Raw genomic sequence first — 20,672 nt, 5'->3', positions numbered from 1 at the left:
GGGTTCTATTTTCGGGCCCCCTCTCCTCTCCTTCACCCCCTGACACCCCTACCATCAGATTTTTCCCTCTCTTTCTCTTCTTCTTTCTTCGCCGTGTTTTCTTTCTCTTTTTTTCTTTGCTCGTACGCCCTTTATTTCGCCGTGCGTTTTCCACGAACAGCATAAATTTCCGCCCAAGAAAAGTACGGTGCAATGACACGCAAGCACTCTGTTCGCTTATTTTTCTCCATCCCCACTTCCTCTCGCCAAGTCAGGCACGAGAATCTTATTAAGGGAGTAACTCGATAATCGCGCGTCGCACCTCTCGAAAAACAGCGATACAGTTTTAATCATCGTTATTCAGAAGAAAGAAAGAATAGTATTATGAAATCAAATTGGTGTTAAAACGCAAGAAATAATTTTTTTATCGAAATGGCCAACACAAAATGATGAAAAACAAAACTCGAAACGTAAAAAAGATTCTCGACATTTAATACGCTTTCTAAGACGAATACCAATGTAGATTGAAGCGAGAAGAAAAGAGAAATCATTGCAAAATTCCTCTTTCGACGGGGGCGCGATTTAAAATTAAAATCTGACGTGCTGTCGAGAGAAAGAGTGAAAGGGGAGCACCGAAATTTGCTTCACTCGACAGACGTGGAAAGTGTACATAATAAAAGCTTCCGGATCAATTTTCTCCGTTTTCACGAGCCTCAAAAATTTGTCCTTTTCTTCATTCTTCTTTCCACTGCAAGTGGAGAAAACGTGAAAACGAGGAATCACGTTGAAATCATCGACAGAGACTGACGATAATATATCCACCGATATATAAATGTTCATCGATACAGTTTTGTGTACAGTATATTTTCGTCAAATATTTTCGTATTCGGTATAAATATTACTTTTCATTATACAAGACAGTTGTCTTTTTTATTAATTTTATCATTTTACGTCTGATAAAAGCAAATAATAAATTTGTCCTTGAAAAATATCCCATCCATTTTGTAGAAATTTATAATTAAAGTTATGCCTTCAAATCGTAATAAATCGACAATTATTGATGTTAAAAAATCGATGAATATATATATTGTCGATCAAACTCAATGTCGACGAAATAGCAGCCGTGAAAATATCACGAAATTTTCATTGGCAATTCCAATATAATAGAAGATATCTTGTGCCTTTTTTCAGATTTTTAATAATTCTCTAATCGATATATTCGATAAAATTACGCAGTTCCTAGAGACGGTGACGTTGATAAAATATAAATTTCGATAAAATACGAGTGCTTATTTCCGATTATATAGAAAATTCTATCGACGTTTATTTCCTATTACGATTTCCGGTATACCGCAGCTGAAAAATTAAAGATCGCTAAAAAAAAATTTCCTAAAACGATTTATATTCTAATTTATAATTCCTAGAATTTTTCGAACGGTTTAAAATTAATAATTAAATGAGAAAAACTCTGCTAAGGTAAACCTAAAATATATAGATATTTTTATATGAGATTAAACTTTAGAATCAAAAACGAATCGAATCCCAAAGCCCTTTCGGAATCGATATAGGTATCCCGGGAATAGGCTGCTATTCAGCGTTTCTCCTTACGAGTCTAAACGATAGAATCGAAATGTCCGATAAAGTGGCCGTTAAAGGAACAATTTCATCCATTTTCTTAACGCTTTATCGAGAGAAAGAAAGAGGGGGAAGGGGGGAAGAGAGAGAACACCAAGGGTTAGTATTTACACACGTGTCCACTTTACATCCAACCACGTGGCAATAGAGACAATACGATAAACCGACGGTAAAATAAGCATCGAATGAGATATTTAGAGCACTGATTGTTGCTGAAATGATTGAAATTCGAAGACTAAATAGATTATGCGCAAGAATTTTGTAGATTTAATCGATTGTGTGTCCTAAGCTAGAATAAGAGAGAAGATTGAAGATTATTCAACGTTGTTTCGGGTTCACATTCTGGAAGAGCGAAAATGGAAACGCGTATCTGACACACAATGCGCACAGTATTTTTCAACGCGATTAAATCAAATACAGGGAGCTCTTCTTCTCCTCGACTCTTTCATTTTTTTACGCATCCTTCGCTCCGCTTTGTTTCGACGTCCCAACCCCGCTCTGTCTCTCGTTGCTTTTAATAAACAGTTTATAAATCAGCGCAAACTCCACTTTTTCAACCCGCTTCCGCATAGCCTATTCTTGACGCGAACAAACAGATGAACGTGCTTTCTTCCTGTACGCACTAGCATATCTGCTCATCCATCTCTGGTTAACGTTTGAAAGTTTTGTTTAGTAGCTTCTTTCGCGATATTATGGTAGTTCTTTTATATATAAAATTATATAACGACGCCGGGAAAAGTTTTAAATTAAATCTTTTCAAATGCTTCATAACAGAAAAATAACAATAACATAACAATTTTACATCAAAAATTTATATTTACGTAAAAAACCGGTTTAATGAATAAAAGAGATCACAAATTAAACTTGAAGTATCTACTATAAAATATACAAGGCTTGATGATACGCGAGCGTTGTCAATTAAAATTAACGTACCCATGATCGGCGAAACTCCCGGTAAGAGAAGAACTCCGCGAGAAATCCTTCGGAGCGTGGGCACCAAGAGAATGTGCTTCCCTACCGGAATTAACCGAACCGGACGAAGCAAAGAGAACCGCACGAACGTGCGAACGAACGACTACTGAAAAGTCGGCGGGGTTCGCGGATCCGTCATGCGCTCCTGGAATGATTTCGGTCGCTGTCGCGACTCCACCCCGGACTTTATTCAACCACAAAGAGGTTTCACTCGTTTCCGCCGCACGATGCTGCCCCGTTAAGTCGCCCTTGGGACTTACCCCTTGCTCGAGACCAGATTACAAATCGTCAGAATATTTGGTAGTTAAATGGGGATTTCGAAGATTTAAACTTAATCGTGCCGTCTTTACTCTGTTTCTTTTTTTTAACTTTTAATAAAATTTGTATCTCTTTTATAATTTATCATCTGTGATTTTTTAAATTAATAAATCGAGAAGACTCTGATATGATATGACTAGTAAGAGAGATATTAGATACGAAAAAATTATTTTTAAATTCCTCTATTTATTTTGAGCAAAATAAGTATATAGAAATTTAAAGATAATTATTTGTACCTTTTTTAAATTTTTAGCCCTTTTCATACCTGAATAGTTGTAATTTTTTATTTATATTTTATTTATATCTATTTGAAAAACGCGTATCCCTCCTCTCCTGAAATAATTCCGTAACACGTTTCCGTCACGTTTTTTCGTATCGCATTCACTGGCGTTGCAACAAACTCGCGACGACAAGTGTAACGTATAAGGTGCGACACTGAGAGCGCACTTCTTCGAAAGTGAAATATCGAATCAGCCGCAATGTGCTGCAGCAACATTTTCGAGATACATACGAAGAGGAAACGGAAGGCTAAGGAGAGTCGCTGAGTTTGCCGCGTCACCGACGACGAGCTTAGGGACTGCGGCTCTACACCTGGCGTGGCAGCTGCTCGGAACCGTCCGTTACCTGGTTCGACAGCACCTGTTCGGGGATTGCGTGCAGCGCGGGCCTTCCAGAAGGACCCATAGCAACACATGTTGCCCTAGCACGGTAGAACGACAATCGGGAGAATAGAAGACTGAGAGAAAGAAAGAGGAGAAAGAGAGAGAAAGCTCAGCTAGAAACCGCCTTTCCTCTTTGCAACCTTCAATGAGTCATATCTTCGTGATCAAGAACATGTAATTTTCCTCGAAAGAAAAACGGGTTTTTTTTTTCAAGAGTCTAATCGTTAATAGTAATATTTAACGTGTAAATTCCGCAATTGATTATTCATGTATGATTTGCTCCGATACTATTTCCGTAGAGACGGGTGATTTTGAGAGAATGCGCGTTTTAGGATATTCGTGGGGAATAAATAAAATAAGCGTTTCCTCTCGCGAGGATAGCGATATATTTGGTTGCCGCACGTCATCGGGAATCCGACACGAAGTGTATCCGATACATCGCATCGCGTGCGATCAGACATTTTGATATTTTAATTAATCGTACAGTTTAATCGAGAGTTTGAATCACAAATATTTTGCAGGGAACACCAAACCGGGTGGTTCTTGCCATAGAGAATCGAACATTGCACCAACGATTGTGCGTGTCGCGTATCCCGCTGAATATATTTGTTATAGAGAAACCCTAGCAAATTTATTTCGCTCGTGTATATTTGCCTACGTCGAATATCAATCTTATTCGTTTGCAATAATAACATCTATCTATAATTGCACGATGGAAATTGATCCGCAAATATAATACGCGTGTGAATTCATTAATCAATCCATTTTACTCGTGTGACAGGGTTCAGTCACGAGGGGAGAAGATGCGCACTATGTCATAATTTTCCATTTAATATATATATATATAAGTATATATATTTTATAGATATTTTTATATATTATACATATATTACATATGCATTTGAATATTGTATATAAAATATATATAATATATATATATATATATATATATATATATATCCATTTAATCCATATACACATATATGAGCTAATTTTTTGTTTCCCTCGCTCTTTGATACAAAGTTGTAAAAAACAATGGGTTTGTTACGAGATAAAAAGGGTCGTGTAAACATCAGGTGCGTAAGAAAGCCACGTAATTTCATAGTTACGATGTAATACACACACACAGACATACACATTTCGTTCTCTTTTCCTCTCGTACCACCGTTGTTTCGTACAACACGTCGCCGTAGACTAAACGGCGTCAGCGGATAATAAAGGCATCGCGTGTGCATAATTATCTGGTGTACCTTCCCGGAATTAATTTCGAGCTTCGCTCGAAGAGCTTTTTTTTACTCGCCCCTGTCCGTTAGCTCGGTACATCGCCCTCTCCTGTTCGTCCGTTAAATGCACGAGACTCGCCTGGGCTACCTGAATTAACAACACGAAACCTTCTTCTTCGCGATTCGATTTATCGGCGACAGAGAGAGAGAGTCAGTCGACCAAATATCAAATACAATAAAATGTAGCGCAATAAAAATTGTAAAAGACGCAAGACGTTTATTTTGCGCGAAGAGAAACGTTAGCGATGCATTACCTGTTGCGAACGATTTTTCTCGAATGGAACCGATATAGCCTTGCCAACGAGATTCCTCGTTGAATTAATGCGATTCGAATGACGCATCGACAAGAGACGAAGATGAGTTACGGCGCGGCAATTGCGCAGCTATGCAATTTCCAGCACCCGGCACTACATATGTATGTAGATCACACACATACGGTTATAGGCTGCGCCTTCCGGACACGACACGCACGTGTGGTTAGCACGCGACGATATGAGCTACATTGTGAGCGCTTAATGATTAGCTACCGAGTGGACATATGGCTTTCTCGTGCTTAATACGGCGCAACGTCTGTATTTCGCCTCTATATTCTCTACGCGTGTCTTTTTCTGGAAAAAGAGGAACACGTTTCGCGTATATCTCTCGTGACGCAAGCGCGTGTTAATTTCGCGTTGCGTAACGCCATCCAATTTGTCGATACCCGAACGCGAATCGAAGCGAGGCATTGATGGTGGCTGTCGATATTTTTGGTCAGCTGATCGAACCGCGTTCATTTCGGATGCGAAGAATTCTACGGTGTGTTCGTCGAGTTCGAAAAGACCGAACGAGCCTTGCAAAATTTAATTTATCTAAAATAGTAAATCGAAAAGGTTCTGATATATAAATATAAATTCAGGCGTGAAAAGGACTAGTAAAAGCCAGCCACAAAATTATTTTTAATATTATTTTGTATCATTATTTTTGTTATATAAAAATAAGTATTGAGAAATTTAAAAATAATTTTCATATCTGAATTTAAATTTATCTCCACCGATAAATATTGTTGAATTTTTCGCAATGCAAAACGTTTCTGTCGCACGTTCTCTTTTTTACAGCATTTTTTAATTGCAACAACATATATAGATTTTATAGACCCAAAATCTCTATATAAAAGGGATAATACTCTTTAAAAAGATTAATATACTCTTTAAATATTTTACAAATTTTATTCTCGCAGTCTTTATAATTACGATTTAAGAAAAAAATTCGCGCTATAAATAAAAGGCTATAGATCAAATCGATGATTCGCTCATATGTCGGCTACGACGTATTTCTCGAATCTTGTTGAAAATTCATAGTGCATCGTCGTGTTCGCATCATACTCGGATGCGCGAGTGCATCGCGTCTCACGTCACTGCCATGACTTATGTCGTGCATATATTTCTCCCTTTCGCATCTCCTATTCTTTTCACATTCTTCGGACGTTGTTATCAACGAGTATATCTAGACCTATCAGTCATTCTATTTACGTGGACTGTGGAAAAATTCCGCGATATAATAATACAGAGGAGAGTGTCATATCAACAGAGAACAGAGTCGTCGAAAAATGCGGCAAATTTTTTAAATGCACTCGAAAAAAAAAATTTAGTCGCACAAATCAAAGCACTTTTTAGTCTGTAAATGTTGCGTAGTATAAATATTCCTAGAGTTACACTGTCAATCGAACTGCTACGCGATTAATCAGTTTGTGTTGTCGAGCTCGAGGGGTTAATTAGGAATGATAACCTCGTGCGCGCTTCAAAACAGTCGATGAATCCCGATCGTTCGTTAATCCTCATTCGCGCATTGTCCGCGGAAAATGGCAAATCGTATCGACCGCGAAATAATCCGCGCGGTAAATAGAGCGAATCACGGTCAGTCGGCAAATTTGCCAAGAAAATTGCGAGCCGATTGGGAATTGCGCGCGCGTTTTGACAACCTTTACCCCTCTCTCCTTGTTTCAAAGGCCAGCCGACGACGAAGGGGAAAAACATTTCGCCCCCCGCTCGAACGGAGGAGAGGACGAGGAAAATAGAATTCGAGACAATTGCGCGCGTCGCACTTGCGCGGAATAATAAACATCCCGTTTCGAATCTTCATCTCCTCGCTCGATCGGCGGAAAGCCGCGAGTTTTCTGGCGGCGGAACGGAATCCCCGATGCTGCGATAAAAAAAGAAAAAAAAGAAAAAAAAAAGAAAAAAAAAGAAAAAAAAGAAAAAAAAGAAAAAAAAGAAAAAAAAGAGAAAAAAAGAGGGCGCCGGAATCCCGTTCGAAATCAATAAAGTTATCCCTCGCCAGCCCCCGCGAATCGAAATAAAACGATTCGGCGATGTCGCCGAGTGGTGGTACCGCGTCTTTCGCGACCCCTTTTCCGCCCCTTCGAGGGGGATAGAGATACAGGGCCCGTTTGATTTCGCTCCTTTCAATATCCACATCACACCTACACGCATAATTTTTTTTTTAATAATAAAATTCAACGAAAGCTTTTTTTAAAATGCGAATCGCGTATTCATTGCGTATTAATCGCGTATCACTGAACGAAAAGGGAGTAGATTTATCCGAGAGCACAGGACTCTCTTTGGTTTAAGTTTAAAGCTTATTGTGCGATGCACTTGGGATATTATAAACGCGTAAAATAAAAATAAAAATTTCTTTCGAATTGATTAAAGCTCACTCTGATTGATTAAAGCTCATAATTTATTTTTATCATTTTATACGCGCCACCTCGAAACTCGCTTGTTCCGACTCTTCTTCTCCTCCGCCCCTCGAGCAATACGTTTAAATGTATTACCTGACGCAGCAGTTAACTAAACTCTAATAGACTAATTATCTCGACTGCTCTTCACCGGAGGGATGTTAAGGCTGACGAAATTATGAATAAGTTTTCAGCAAATTGCCAAACAACATTATTCCGTGCTGCGCGAGTATGTACACAAGCGTCATATGGAATTTGCTAAATTTGCTTCGCAAGCGGGTAACGACGGCATATAGCGAAGGAGAAATATGGCCCGGTAAACAAAAATTCTCGCGGGTCCTCATAATTGATTAATTAATTAGCACGCATTTCGCTGCAGAAAAACATAGCCAATTAAAATGTTGAAAAATACGACAATTTGTAAAATGTGTTAATTCTCTCGCGTTACGTTTAATTTTGCTCATCATTTCTACGTGCGATAATGCGTTTTGGTCTCATCGTTAAAATAACAACCATCTCCCGCAAAAGGAACCGCCGCCATCAAATGACCGTTTTTCAGATATCGATCTCTCGAGTACACGAACGTCGACGACGAGGTTTTTCGTCGGACACGGGACGAAAGAACAACGATGGACGGAATCGTTTGGAGAGGAAGGGAAAGAGCGAGAGACGAGATGGCACACAGAGATGAGAAAGAGGCTGCACAAAGTCCACAGCTACTTTGACGCGGGCTCGAGCGTTCACCGATTCGAGACGGGACAAAAGCTCGGTCGCTCCATTCGGTTTTGTTTCTCTTTCGTCAACGCGAAAACGTAACAAGCCACTTGGCCACGTTGCATATTTCAAAACGGGCCAACTAGTCAGCCAGCCAGGTAGGCCTTCGCCCTTCGCTAGAAGATTCTGAGGAGGACCCGAGAGTATAGAGCTCGTTATGTAAAATCGGGGCCACGATGTCGGAGAAAGATCACTAATTAAAGGGAACTTAATTGTCGTTCCATCGGGCCACGCCGTTTTCTTGCTTTCGTCCTCAGAACAAAGATCTTTTCGGCGATCTACATAATACAGCCTAATCTATATAGTGTCTCAAAGTTGTCGCAAAAATGTTTGCTTCGAGATGTGAAATTTTCCTGCGCCTATAATTAAACCTAAGCGCGAGCCCGATAAATATATTATAAACAAACTCGCTTCAAAGTTTCGAGCTCTCTTCTCTCTCTTTCACTTCGTTAATAAGTCAATATGCGCTTTAAAGTTTATAAACCGATCACGGTGTTTGCGTTCAGGGAGGTGGAAACTTGCGCGATCGCCGGTGAATTGTTAATAAAATAAAAGCTCTCAACGAGAGAAAAATCTGGATTTTACTTCCAAGCTGTTGCGTCATCACTTTGATGTTACGTGTAAATTGATAAATTAAATATCCGGGAAGAGTTGAAACTTACAAGTTTGCAAAAGGGATTATCAACGTGTTTTTTCGACACTCGCTGATCGTTTCCGTTTCCAATTTGCGCTTGTCGGCGACCGTCTCTCGTTTCTCGAAGTCACCGGAACGCAATAACCCGCAGAAGAAATTAATATCGTGGCGCAACATCTGCCCGACGAGAGAAACGAGTTACGTTGTCTGACGAGTCGTGACTAATTATCGAGTAAGTGACTCACCTCACGGAGCTCCTTGATCTTCAGACCCCCTTTACCGATGATGCATCCTGCTTGGCTCTGATGCACCAGCATGCGCACGTCGATCTCGTCGCTGCCATGACGGGAGCCGTTCTGAAATCGTGTCTACAATAAATCGTGGAAATTTGAATACATTATTTCGATGCGACCTTCGTCATTGCGAGATTATTCATCGCTTTAATTTCAGAATAAATATTTTATAAATTTCATAATTTATAAAAACATGATATTATAAATTTAAAAAATACCGCAGAGTGAGAACCGAGAAAAGAAATATTTTTCAAGTATTTTTCTTGTGTGCTGAGAGGAAGTTTTTAATAAAAATCGCTTATTTATATTAATTTTTTTTAAAGATTCCTAAACATGTTTTAAACTGTGTAAATGTGATTAATTGGTATAGTATTTATATATTTATAGCTTCTATATATAAAAAATAAACACTTTTTATTTCAGATTATTTAAGCTAAAGTAGAATGATATGACAAATTGCAAAGCATAATCTTTAAAGAGGTACAATTAATAAGAGACTTTTATAAAAAATACTATGCTGAGAAAAATATCCTGGAAATATATTTTCTTTCTCGCGATCCTCATCGTGGTGTTTCTTCTTAATAAAAAGAAAATGGCAAATATAAAGGTAGAATTTTAGCTTACTCACCTCTTCCAAATTAGGTACGACCTCGTTCAGCACTTGCAAAACGGTGGGCAGGTCCGAGCTGATGGTAAGCACCCTAGAATCAGAAGGATCCCCAGAATTACACTGACCTTACCAGGCGGCGTAATTTCTCGCGTACGTGCTATTGACCATAACAGTCCCGTGCGAATGACGTTCGCGTGTGTTACATCAACCAACGATGCCAAACCCTCTCTTCCCTCGATACGTACTTCGGTGTCACCCGTTAGTGAACGCTTTGAACAACGGGGTCGGTGAAATTCCAACGCGCCTCCAATGGAGTAGGGAGTAATTAAATGCGCGTGGGTCGATCGGAGCTGGATGCATGTTCTAATATATACGTCACATTCGATCGTAGTATTTAGCTTCCACATGCGTCTCTCATTAATGTTACATTTTATTCTGTTATACATATATATTAAATTCAATTGTAACAGTTGAGACTCGCCCCGCCGACGCTTAACGATAAAATGACGCGTCGCGCGACACGACAAAAGGCTTACACATGCTAAAATCGATAAAAATTTAATGGCAATCCCCAGTGCGTCACGCTCGATGTACCGCAGCAGAGCAGTGTTCGTTGTGTGCACGCGATTAGCACAGCGGGCACCGCAAACCCGACGCCATTACGTCCCTGTATCGATTCTAACGCGGACGCGCGACCGCCAAATTGTGACACCGTTCTTTATTAATAACTACACGTATGTATATAATGAATTTTCGGAAATTAACTGCATCGAGAAGCGCCGCTATAAATATTTAATCGAGAGACATTTAACGTGTGCGAGAATAAGTTCACCGAATGTATTTTGCATACATTATATTAAATCGATACGCGCGTTAAAAGGATTAAAAATTTATCAGTTTCGCGATAAATTCATCTTTATAATACGGTACGAATTAGTTTGGCGCTTTCTCACGTATCTATAAAGCCTATTCTACAATGAACGCAAAACGCTAGTCGCAGTGTCACGTATTCACAAATTTTAACCTCTTATCACAGTTAAAGCAAGCCGCACTTCTGTTAATAAAGGTTTTCTAATGCCTTTTTTAACGAAAAATGATGAGATCAAGTGAAGCAATTGATCAAATGTATTGCATCTGGCCGCATTCGTTTTGCGTTGCGGCTAGCGTTTTGCGTTTTGCGTCCATTGTAGAATAGGGTTAAGTGCAATTTTCGCGACCGTAAAATTTCGTCCTCGCTCGCTCGGCTCGCGCTATTTTCGCGACCTACATCCACCCAGCTTCGATCGTATTTATCAGGGCGCGCGACGTCGACCGGAGCGAATTACGCGTCGCGAAAAACACGCAGCGCCGGTCCAATTCGTCCAAAGTAATTCATACCGATTTCCGTTTGTGTGCCGTCGCCGGCTGAGAACGATGAGCGGAAATAACCCGAATATCGTCCCCCTTCCTCTCTCTTAATATCGCTCCCATGAACTTTGTTCCAAGATTTATTGATCCTCGGCGATCGAAGAGTTTCGAAAAGCTGTTTTTGTGCTCTGCGCACGCGATAACAATCTTATTTTTCTCGAATTATATCATAATTGAAATTGATACGAAATATTTTACTTATTCCTTTTTTTTTTTTTACTTCCTTCTACTTCGATACATTTCAGTTTTCGAAAGGGGGACGACGGTTTCGGATATTCCTAGGTATTCCTAGTTTTTTTAAGAAGCGCGCGCCGAGAATTCTCGCTATCGTCTCTCGCGATCGAAAACAAATACGGGATTTTTCGCAAACGACAATCGGCATAAATCCATCCCGATACGAGGGGAGACGGACAAACAGAGACAGACATTCTCTCTTTCTTTCTCATCAGTCCTTCTCCATCAGTCATCTCTCTTCGCCGTCCATTTCCGCGTTTTCCTTCCCGGTTATAACGAGTCGAAATCGCGTATCTTCCATTCGAATGGATATATCACCGAGACGATATCGCGTATGTTTTTTTCAACTATCGTTTTACCGACGAGAGAAGCATCCGATTGACGATTTAACTCGCGAGTATTTGCGTTTTTTCTCGAGAATGATTTCCTTCTTGTTGCGTAATTTTAGTTAGTTTTTTTTTCTCATCTCTGGAATATTTTATGTATATTCGACGCAAATGTATTTTTTATTACATGTTAATTACATTTACTTCCTCACGTGCGTTTTATGAAAATTCCCACAGGAATTTCCTAACCGGCGACATTCTCAAACGCGAAAGCGAATGCCATCACCTTTTCCTACTTACAACCCAGTTTGAAGACAAAACAGGATTGATTACACGAATCAACTCCGATTAAAAAAGTCGAGACTGAGATACGTAATTCACGCAGGTGCAATACTTTCTAAAGAAGCTAAATCGAGGAGCTACGGCGTTATTGGTTACGGGATCGGCTGGTCGAAAGTCATGTCATCATCCCTTCGAGAGAATCGCAGGAAATATCGCATATGTATGTATATGTGTGGATTCGCGAAAGGCTTTCGTGGCAGACGCTTGTGATTACGCTACGCTGTACGAGAGGAAAGGAAAGAGAAAGAGAAAACTATCCGAGATCGGCACGAGCGATCTGGATGTTATGGCGCGTAAAACGTTGAAGAATTCCAAGCTAAATGTTTTGTAGAAGTCGCGATTCCATGGAAAGCGTTGAAGAAGTTCCATTTAACGCGCCTCTTCATCTTGTAAAGTGATAATGAATCGATTGTGCAAATAAATGATGATCAAGTGAAAAAAGAAGCTATATGTAATAACATTATTTCTTTAAATAAGTTCCCGAAGCAATTGGGAGATTTATAAAACCTTCGACGCGTCGAAAAGCCTCTGTTTCGAAACATTTGGTCTTTTTAAAATAATATATCGAAAAGGCTGATATATAAATACAAATTTAGGTATAAAAAGGGCTAATAAGAGCCAGGCACAACATTATTTTTCAATTCCTCTATACTTATTTTGTCAAAATAAGTATAGAGGAATTGAAAAATAATGTTGTTGCACCTAATATCTGGCTCTTACTAGCTCTTTTTATATCTGAATTCGGTCTTTCATCTGTCCATTGTATCGAGCGTAAAAACACCGCTGTCATTCCGGGATCTTTCTCAACTCGAAAGTACCTTTTATTACGTGTCGGCGAAACTCCCGGCCGGATCGTACAGCCGCGAATAGAAATCGCATTAGGGGCATCCTCGAGAAGCTTTATCGTCGGCGGTAAAAAAATTTATTGCCGTCCCAAGACGAAGATAAATTTCCCGTTAATACCTGCGTGCGCGCGCCGCGCGACATAATTTCTTTGGGGGAAAAGGGAACGACCGACCGGGCGTGTGTGTTGGATCGAGATATCCGCGAAATATACCCAACAACGTACAAAATCGTACACTCGACCGCGAAGAGGTGGACGCTATGACTTTATATATTGCGTAAGTTTAAATTGTCATCGTGTCAGAGTGTTTTCTCTTCTCTCGGTGACGGGATATCCACATCGAGCGTGCGCGCATCACATTAATTGTGTAATGACTTGGTAATGACTTTCGACTTGGCTTGGTGTGTTAATTAATCAACGTCGGAGTACATTTCTAATGGGAGAGACAACCACTCATCGAGGCCAGATATCTAAAGAATGAAGGCATTTTGTCGCGTTGAAAGTGCTACTTTGATACCGCGTATATAAATGACATTCATGAATTTGTCATTATGACGATTTAAAGCTCAGCTGTCTTCTTGATCTTAATCGAAATGAAAAACTGTATCTCTCTCGATATTTATTACATCTAGCTTTTCTTTTCAACGCGATAACAATACCTTGAGTTACAACCCTTAACATTGAACCGGCCTTAAGGCCGCGTGCGTCACATACCACATATTAGCTTCCGTGTTAGCCACATATTGCAGATACTGTTTAGAACATATCCCCGACATCGTACGTGTGTGTATAAACGTGTATGGGTGTCGAGTGATATCGCACACGTCTTATCACGTGGCGTTGTACGCAGGAATAACCAAAAAAATAATAATAACAAAACGAGAAAGATAGCGCACGTGAGAGAAAGAAAAATAAAGAGAAAGAAAAAATAAAAAAATAAGCTACAAAAAGTAAAGTTAAAAAAATCAACGAAATTTTTTCCTACGCAAAATACACGGATAATGTAGATTTTTTTTAGATAATCCGCGTACGCGAGGTATTAAATTAAAATAAAATCTGCAAGATATTTAAAAAAAAAAAACGCGTTTTTGGCAATCGAAAATTCGACTGCAATCTAACGCGATGAGACATTGGCTTGTTTTTTTTTCGCTTTTAGATTGATTTTTTGTCGAGATTAAACAAGATTGAATTAAAATCGATCTAATCCGCGCGAGAGGCGCGAAACGTTGCTGCGTGGGAGGGGCCGACGACGACCCGACAAACGCGATTCACGCAACCGCGTGCTAACGGCAGGCAGGTGCAGTCACGACGCTGCAACTGCATATGTGCAGCGGCTTTCACTCTTGCAATCACGGATTTCTCGGAAGCCGTACGAGAGGAGAACGTGTCGCTCTTAAAGATACTTACATTAGTTTAATGGGATGTTCGCGGCTTTTCGCGACATTCACTTGCGATAATCGAAAAGAAAAAAAAGCTTTTTCAATAACAAATCGAGATTTGAAACGATTAATTAATGTGCGCGTCAAAAAAATACGATAGAATATTTCGAAATATTTTTCTCCTCTCGCAATGTGTATTTTTCTCGATTTGAAATCGAAGATACGCACAAAAGAAAAGAAAATTCTATCGAGAAAAACAGAACGAAGAGAAAACGTGATGAACAACGTATTAAAAACGGATGGTCGCCGCGTTAACACGTAATATGCCGATAGAAAAAAAAAGACGGTATCACACGAGACAGAAAAAAAACAGACAAATTAACAGAAATGGACAGACAGATTGACAGAGAGAGAAGGATATATTTTAAGGATTATTTCTATAAACAGATAAACAGATAATTAGATAGAGAAGAAAAGGAAAAAAGAGCACAGTATAGAGAAAGTACAATAAATTACGGAAGGTGGAAAATTAATGATGTATAATATAGAGAATATAGAAAAGAGAGAGAGAGAGAGAGAGAGAGAGAGAGAGAGAGAGAGAGAGAGAGAGAGAGAGAGAGAGAGAGAGAGAGAGAGAGAGAGAGAGAGAGAGAGAGATTTGTTTGCTCGCCAGATTCCGCAGGCGTTCTTAATAGGTACCTCGTAATTAGAGACAAAGAAAAATAAGAACATTAAGTAGTTGGTGTTGGTCATTACCGTTCGGGTCCGGGGCAATCGGGTACAATGATTGAGGCTTTGTACTGTCGATTGGGCCGTGGTGGTTGGTGGTTGGTTCATTGGTGGTTGGTTGGTGGTTGTTGTCGATTGTTGGTAGGGTCGTGGTGGTCCATTTGCCGATCGAGTCGGGGTCCGTCGTTCCGGGCAGGGCAACGGCAGGGCAACGGCAGGGCAACGCCAGGGGGGCAACGCCGGGGTTGGGGCGGGGCCAGGGCACAAACCATCAACCAAGTTAGACATCACGTCTGACGACTGGATTAATTCGCGGCTTAACCTCCTAACCCCTTCCCCCCACCTTCCTTTTGCCCGTCCGCGTTCTCTCCGCTCTACTAACTCACCCCCGTCTTTTCCCACCCTCCTCTCCTTAACCCCTTTTTTCTTTGTGGTCGTCGTAATTGTTGGATCGGTTGCGAGAGGGCGAGAAAAATATTGGCAAATCGAGTGACAAAAATCGCGCATATATGTATATTTCGAATCAATTTTCTTTCTATTGTATATCCGCGTAGAATCGCGCCAAGAATTGAGCTTATGATTATTCGATTAAAGTTTCGAGTCTCGCGAACGTTGGTTGATTCTTTCACGAGATTCGTAATACAATTGTCGAACAGCTCGCAAAGTAACAGCGAGCCTTACCCGCGACTTTTCTCTTCAAGAAAGTGCTTATAGCCGACAGACGTACTTGTATCATCTCGACAAAGACCGCGACTAGTATCATCCCTCCTCCCCCCTTTCTCGAAGCCATTAAGAATTCCGAAGGCGCACTCGAATAATTTTCCTCTCCTGGCGCGATACTTAATTGACGTCTGCTTCACGTCGCGGTCCATAGAATATTTCAATTGCTAACGAAGTGCCGTTGATGAAGCGAATTTTTAATTTTTAAGCTAAGAGGTCTATTAAGCGTCCCCGTGTAACTCTTGCCTCGCCTCGCGTATATATGTACGTAACTGATAACGGCACAGAAAAGTTTTATTATCGACGTAAATCCGAAACTCTTGCGAGGAAGCGACGATGCGCGCGATAGCTCGTGAATGGAAAATAACTTTGCCATCTGTTCTCTCCAAAAAGTGCCGACGAAAAATTGTATACGGATAAAACACGGTTTTTATCTCTTCCGATCATTCTTCGCGCGAGAAGAAATACGTGACTATTCGTACCTATACTACTGAAATTTATCTATCAATTTGCGGTACGAAGCGAAGTAGTTGTTCGCGTCCTACGACTTCCCAATATTTTTCTACACACAACCGAAGCAGCCCTCTAACGTCAAGCGGAAGTTTGCGAAGCGTCCGCGCTCGAATCATGAAACTCCACAAAGCGACGAGAGATTTCGCGTAAAGAGGGTTCCGGAGAAGGTTCCGCCAGAATAGCAACGCAAACTGGAAATGAATCGTCAAGAGACCCTCTCCAATGGTTCTCTCGGATACAGCACTCTTCGGGAATGGCGGTCGGCGAATCCGCAGGGTGCCGCATTTATACCGGATAAAATATATAAATTTAAGATCCTCTCAAACTAAACGTCCATATATTAAACGTCCATTATTATACCGATAATTATACGACCGTATTCGTTCCGCCGAATAAATCGCATTAATTGAGAACAAAAATCGCGGATTAACAACGCGAATAATAAATCAACCCTTATATATACAGGATGTCCGGTAATAATCGCCCCATACCATCGCATACAAATAGAACGGGTAGGAAAGTCCTCTACCGTTTTGCGATTTTTGCAATAATAATTAATGAGAAACTAATTAAAAAAGCTCTATACCTCTATACCTCCACACGATGGATGAGAGACGATTATTATCGGACACTCTTTATATATGTATATATATTCAATATCTGTCGTGTAAATTTAAAGATACCGAGAGAAACAGGATCTTCAGGATTGTTTCACGATAATTCGAAAATAAAATTACTCTCCTCGTCTATTATCATTCCCAAAGTGCTGTATCCATCTCGGAGCACGCAGCCGCGTGGAATCGTGTTTTAGCGATATCTCGCAACTGTACTCGCGTACTTGTTTCACACAGAAGACGCAGACTGTGTCCTGTCATCTGAGAGAAGGACGCGCTCGTGTCGACGGATATTAAGACACGGATAATCGCAAAAAAGTCGAAGAACGTTACGGTGAACGATTCGACTGGACGTGCTGCTTTGTCTTCGTGTCTTCGAATCGTGAGGGAGGTGATCTTGCGACGACGTCACAACCGCACGATTATTAAAGCACGATACGTTAACGCGATTAACCCTCCGTCTTCTCGCGCCGAGTGCACTTTGGCATCGCAGCTCGATTATTCGCGGGCTAAAGCACTCGAGATCCTCCGTTGAGGGTCCCCCCTACCGTGACTCTGGGAGATGATGTAATGCAAGTAATATTATGATATAATCGTGTATCACGGACTTTATTAGCGATTGCGAACGCATACACTACAAAGAGGACACGGTTAGCTGATGCTCCCCCTCCCCCTTCAACTTTTCAGCGGAGGTGTGTTTTATCGATATCGCGAAACATTGAATTATATATGTACGATAAATTCAAGTAACAATATGCGGCAAAATCGGTGGATATTTTTATGAAAAGATTGTCGTGAAAAAAAATATAGATATTCTATAAACATGACTTTTTCGTGAAAAATTTAATTACAGAATATTGAATAATATATAATATTTTCATACTTATAATATCCACCGATTTTGCAAATGATCTATAGAATTGCTATAATTCATGGAAGGTTTCGAGTCGACTGATCGGTTGAATTGATTGTGAGTCACAGCGCTAATAAAGATGACTCTAACTCGCGGAATGATGTACTGCACATTCATATATTCATTTGGTTCAAAACATCCCGAATCGCTCCTTAAAAACAACGAACACATTCGGATATTCAGACTCGTAATCTAAATCGCGACATTAACAGTCGCGCAAAAAACAGAGCGATGCATCGATCACGCGCAGATGAAGACGAGAGGATTCGTCGATCTCCCCCACGTTGACGACTCCGTACAGGAGTAAGAGACGAGTTCTCTCGCCATCGATCGTGAACGTGCAATTTTCGCTCTTAAGGTACGGCGCGTGAAAATAAATATCGAGGCAAACGAAGAGCTACCTTCCTTGTAACCAAGAAATAACGAATGTACCATGAAATATTGATACGCCGCGGGATGCACGCGGGAGACGCGAGAAAAGCTGTCCCCCGTGTTTCGGGAACCAAATGCATAATGAAGCTCGTACTGGAAATGTCTTTGGAGAACGAGACGAGTGCCTGGCCAAACAAATTCTCGCAATAAAGCCTTTTACGCAGCAATTCTCTCTCTCTTTCCCTCTCTGTTTCTCTCTGTCATGCTTCGCTCTTTACACAAATTATATGAATCTCCGTATCAACCCTCTACCAGTGTGCCCTGTATAATCGTATAAACCATAATTATTTTAGATTCAAACGATGTTAAAAGGCTCGAGGGAGCTAAAGGGTTAATTAAATTACAGGCACTCGTGTCATCGATCCATAGACGGTGCGCGAGAAAAATAAAAAATGCAAGCCGCGATTTATTTTAATTAATATGACAATAGTAGCCGATTACGAGTAATTGTCGAAAAAAATGATAAACCGGAACAAAAGATGACTCTCAATCAACTGAAAACCCGACGTAGAATTAGAACTAAGCGCAAAACGTAGTCAAAAGATCGGAAAAACCCGTCGCTTTAAAACAGTATATGCGTTTTAAAATGTACTGCCGAGACAGTTTTTACGATCTTCCGCTCGATTATTTATACGATTCTTGTCTTCCGCCATCTTCCTTGTGTTTTTTGCTCGTAACAAGAGCTTCGCGAGAAGACAGACAAAGACAGGAACGAAACTACAGCGAAACTACGAACAAATCGAAGCGCAAAAGCTTACCTGACTCCTGAGTTTAGTGATGTTCTGGCCACCCTTGCCGATTATCGAACCGGCAACCTGTAAAAAAAAAAAAACAATATTTAATTAATAAATAAGATAATTATAAGAGCAAATAATTCAAATATTTCGAAGAAAAATTGGAAAAATTGAAAAGTGAACACAATGCTTATAGATATTTAGTATTTAATCTTTAAATTGATATATGAAATATTAACGCTTTCTAAATTCCCATTGTGAATAAAGCAAATTTTTGCGAATGATGCCGTCTCATAATACTTTTCCATTACGGGATTCCTCGCAATAGTCAATTAAAATTTCGTGGAATATTAAGTATTGGACGAATATACAAACTACAAATATATAACTAAATATGTTCATAAAAAAATAAACAATGATTAAAAAAAAACACATGCTAAATTTATCACAATAATAACGATTCAATAAATTACATAAACAATAAATTTTTTGATAAAATATATGAAGATTTTAACGAAATCCTGGGAATTCTACCTTCTGCACTATTTCGAAATTAATTAAAACAATTTAACGTCGAAATATAGATGAATTTTTTAACTAATATAAAGTTTTTTTTTCTAATTTAAAGAATAATAATATTAAGTATTATGTTTTATTATGTATTTGTTTAAATATATTACAAGTTTTTTTATTTAAAATACGATGACACACGTATATCAAAATCTGACGTGCCCAATCTATGGATTAAACTTGATTTCCGCCAAGATTACGGTCGATACGATACATTTGCATGATCCTCAGTCTTTGCAACGTTATTACCTAAGCGAATATTTCATGCGCCAAGGGCGCATGCAGCAACGGTAAATGTTTAATTAGCGAAAAATTTGGAAGCGAGATAATCCGCCTCGGGAAATAACAAGAATGAAATATGGAAATTCCATTCTACCGTCAGAAAGCCACAGTTGTGTGCGCCAACTTCTCGCTTTCTCTAGAAAGCCGCGTCTGATGCGCGCGATAAAAATTTTACGCCCGCTCCTCTAGTCCGGGTTTTTGATTTTTCCGCAGTTCAAACTTCCGGCAACGTGCCCGCACGCGAAAACAACGTTGTTGTTTCTCGTGGAACCGCGAGATGATTGCGGCCTAGAATAAACGGAGCACATGCGACACGTATCAAGAGCAGATCGAGAATTGAATTTCCACAGATCTATATCATGTCGCGCGATCTAATATCGTATGATCAGTCTACTGTCTTTAATGACAAATTCACCGTATTCCAACGATTAATTAAATAAACTCTAATATTGTCTGATAATGATAATTAACGCTTTCTCCTGCACGAGAAGTCGCGCCAAGGACACACTTCGTTGCGCGCGAAAGCAGCGACGTGTATTACGATGTGATGTATTGACGCGGGAATGCGGCTATGCAGTCATCTTCATTCCGACAATGCGACGTGTTCGTCTTCGCGCTCGAGAAAATAGAAATTCGCAGACGGGAGAAATAACGAGCAAAAGGCTTTTAAAAAAAGTCAGAGGAAATTAGTATAACATTTTGGAAATACTTGGATAAAGAATTTTTGTTTGCTGCCTAAGAAACGAGTAGAACCAACTTT

General features: G+C 39.9%; 1 protein-coding gene across 7 annotated transcripts in view; it reads right to left on the bottom strand.

Annotated features, from left to right (window-relative positions):
• Positions 1-20,672, bottom strand: part of Hnrnp-k (Heterogeneous nuclear ribonucleoprotein K) — a 93,000-nt gene that overhangs the window by 24,408 nt on the left and 47,920 nt on the right. For 6 of the 7 annotated variants that reach the window (XM_083042335.1, XM_083042333.1, XM_083042338.1 and 3 more), the window contains 4 exons: positions 19,085-19,141; positions 15,162-15,205; positions 9,892-9,964; positions 9,216-9,338 (listed from right to left, as the gene is read on the bottom strand). In XM_083042335.1, the coding sequence (XP_082898461.1) occupies positions 9,216-9,338; positions 9,892-9,964; positions 15,162-15,205; positions 19,085-19,141 (297 nt within the window). The remainder of the gene's footprint in view (positions 1-9,215; positions 9,339-9,891; positions 9,965-15,161; positions 15,206-19,084; positions 19,142-20,672) is intronic. The other variant, XM_083042339.1, reaches the window with a different exon arrangement.

This window comes from Prenolepis imparis, unplaced genomic scaffold (genome assembly GCF_030444845.1).
Source record: "Prenolepis imparis isolate NDT839.2.m4 unplaced genomic scaffold, iyPreImpa1.0 SCAF_7, whole genome shotgun sequence".
Taxonomy (NCBI): Eukaryota; Metazoa; Arthropoda; class Insecta; order Hymenoptera; family Formicidae; genus Prenolepis; species Prenolepis imparis.
This window is presented reverse-complemented; position numbering and strand designations above follow the sequence as displayed.